The sequence below is a fragment of the Artemia sp. Qi Xiang Cuo genome, unplaced genomic scaffold (genome assembly GCF_049724085.1).
Source record: "Artemia sp. Qi Xiang Cuo unplaced genomic scaffold, ASM4972408v1 HiC_scaffold_2534, whole genome shotgun sequence".
Taxonomy (NCBI): Eukaryota; Metazoa; Arthropoda; class Branchiopoda; order Anostraca; family Artemiidae; genus Artemia; species Artemia sp. Qi Xiang Cuo.
Genome location: NW_028299932.1, coordinates 1 through 2,000, shown reverse-complemented (window position 1 = coordinate 2,000; position 2,000 = coordinate 1). Strand labels below are relative to the sequence as shown.

The 2,000-nt window shown below is 31.6% G+C and overlaps 1 protein-coding gene across 1 annotated transcript; it reads right to left on the bottom strand.

Annotated features, from left to right (window-relative positions):
• Positions 1–33: 33 nt before the first annotated feature.
• LOC148938785 (uncharacterized) lies at positions 34–599 on the bottom strand (the record flags this gene model as incomplete). Its single annotated transcript, XM_089107535.1, has 1 exon — positions 34–599. A coding segment is annotated over exon 1 (550 nt), but the record flags the coding sequence as incomplete, so codon positions are not given.
• Positions 600–2,000: the final 1,401 nt, after the last annotated feature.

Below are 2,000 nucleotides of genomic sequence, written 5' to 3'. Positions count from 1 at the left end.
AATCCTTCAGATGAGCAGAAATACTCCTTGTACTTATTGCAAACTTGTAATGCAAGATTTGTATAATTATTGGAGCCCTGTCTCTGAAATATTTGTCCCCAAACACTTGGGACTTCTTTTTGCTTAGGGACGATAACAAATCTAGAACTAATTGATTTTCTGTTATGATAAAATTATGGAGACAGCAACATGCCTTTATTATACTTTTCACTGTCTCTATATTACTGTCTATTGGTGAATGGAATATGCGCCATCTTGCTGCTAATATCCCAAATGCATTCTCAACCACCATCCTTGCTCGAGAAGGACGGTAATTAAATATTCGTTTCTCCCTATCAATCAGCTCTAAGCCACCAGGAAATGGCTTTAATATGTTGCATTTCAGTGGAAAAGCCTCATCTGCCACAAACACATAAGGGACAACTGCTCCAGTTCCTAAAGCCTTTGGTTCAGGAACATCAAGGGAGGCATCAATAATGGCATTGCCAAAATCTGATCTACCAAATACTCCTGAGTCACCAGCACTCCCTTCTGCTCCAACATCAATGAAACAAAATTTGTAATTGGCATCCACTACTGCCATTAATACAACACTGAGAAACTTTTTGTATGAATAAAATTTTGATCCACTATTATCTGGGCACTTTATTCTGATATGTTTACCATCTATGGCTCCTAGGAAATTAGGAAAATCCCACTTTCTTTTAAAATCTCCTGCAATATTTTTAAAATCATCCTTGCTTTGTGATTTCATGTAAGTGTCTTTCAGGTTTATCCAAATTGCCTCTGGGGTCTCACATATGATTTTCGAAATAGTAGAACGTCCCACTAAATATTGAGCAGAGAGAGATCTTCTGCTTTCTCCAGTTGCAAGGTATCGAAGGGTAATGGCTAGCCTTTCTTTGGTGCTTATAGGCTCCCGCCAGGATGTAAAGTCCTTTTTAATGTCATTTTTGACAAGCGATTATATTTCATTAAATTGTTCAGGACTAAGCCTAAAATAGTCAAAATAACAGTCTTTGTCATTGTATTCAATATTTTTCACAATAATGTTATATGCTCAATTATCTATTCTTTTTTGTAAAATTTTAATCACACACAATCACCGATTTGTTTGTGATTTTATCTGAAAAAAAAGCTTCAATTATTATTACTACTAAGTAAATAAAGGGAAAAGTATTATTAAGACAACAAATTAATAGACTTCTTCATAAATATTTAAAGCAATTAATATAAACTTAATATAGAGAATATGGAAAAGACCTACCTAAGTAAATATATAAATATCAGTGCTGTGTATCTTATGATGAAATCATAGTTACTGATTTCCCCAATCCTTTGATTTGCCAAGTCCTTTATAGCTTCAAGAACTATACATAAAGGATTTTTTTTTTTATATAATGATCAAACAAGGATTAAGAGTGTAGACTGAATTAAACCAGCCTAACCAAACTTCAACAGTATTTATATTAAATCAATAGAATTTATGTTTCTTTTCAAGAAGGATCAAAATATTTATTAGAGCTTAAATACAAAATTTTTCCTTAAGTACTTACATTAATTTGTCCCTTGACAAATTGAACCAAATACAGCATTGATCATCCAAAAAAAAACTACATACACAAATAATAATTAAGGTTAGAGATAAAATCTTCAATTACTATAGTCAAATTTCAGTGATTTTGTCTCTGAAATTTATTTTTAAGAGATGTGTTAAATATGTTTCTTATTTTGTGTCTTTACATCACAGACCAAATACATTAATCATCAAGAAAGAACAGATTTATACCTTTAGTTGATCATGCAACATTCATAATACTAGTAAACCAATAGGGATAGTTTCAATTTTGTGTTAATTTCTCTCTAACTTAATGCATTAAAATCACAGCAATTTACTAAGTTTTAATAGTCTTTCAACTAGATTACTACACTCAGATCAGAAGAAGTCATGGGTACATTTGCAAGCAAGTCAATTATAACATTTGGAATAAGGGTTAAAA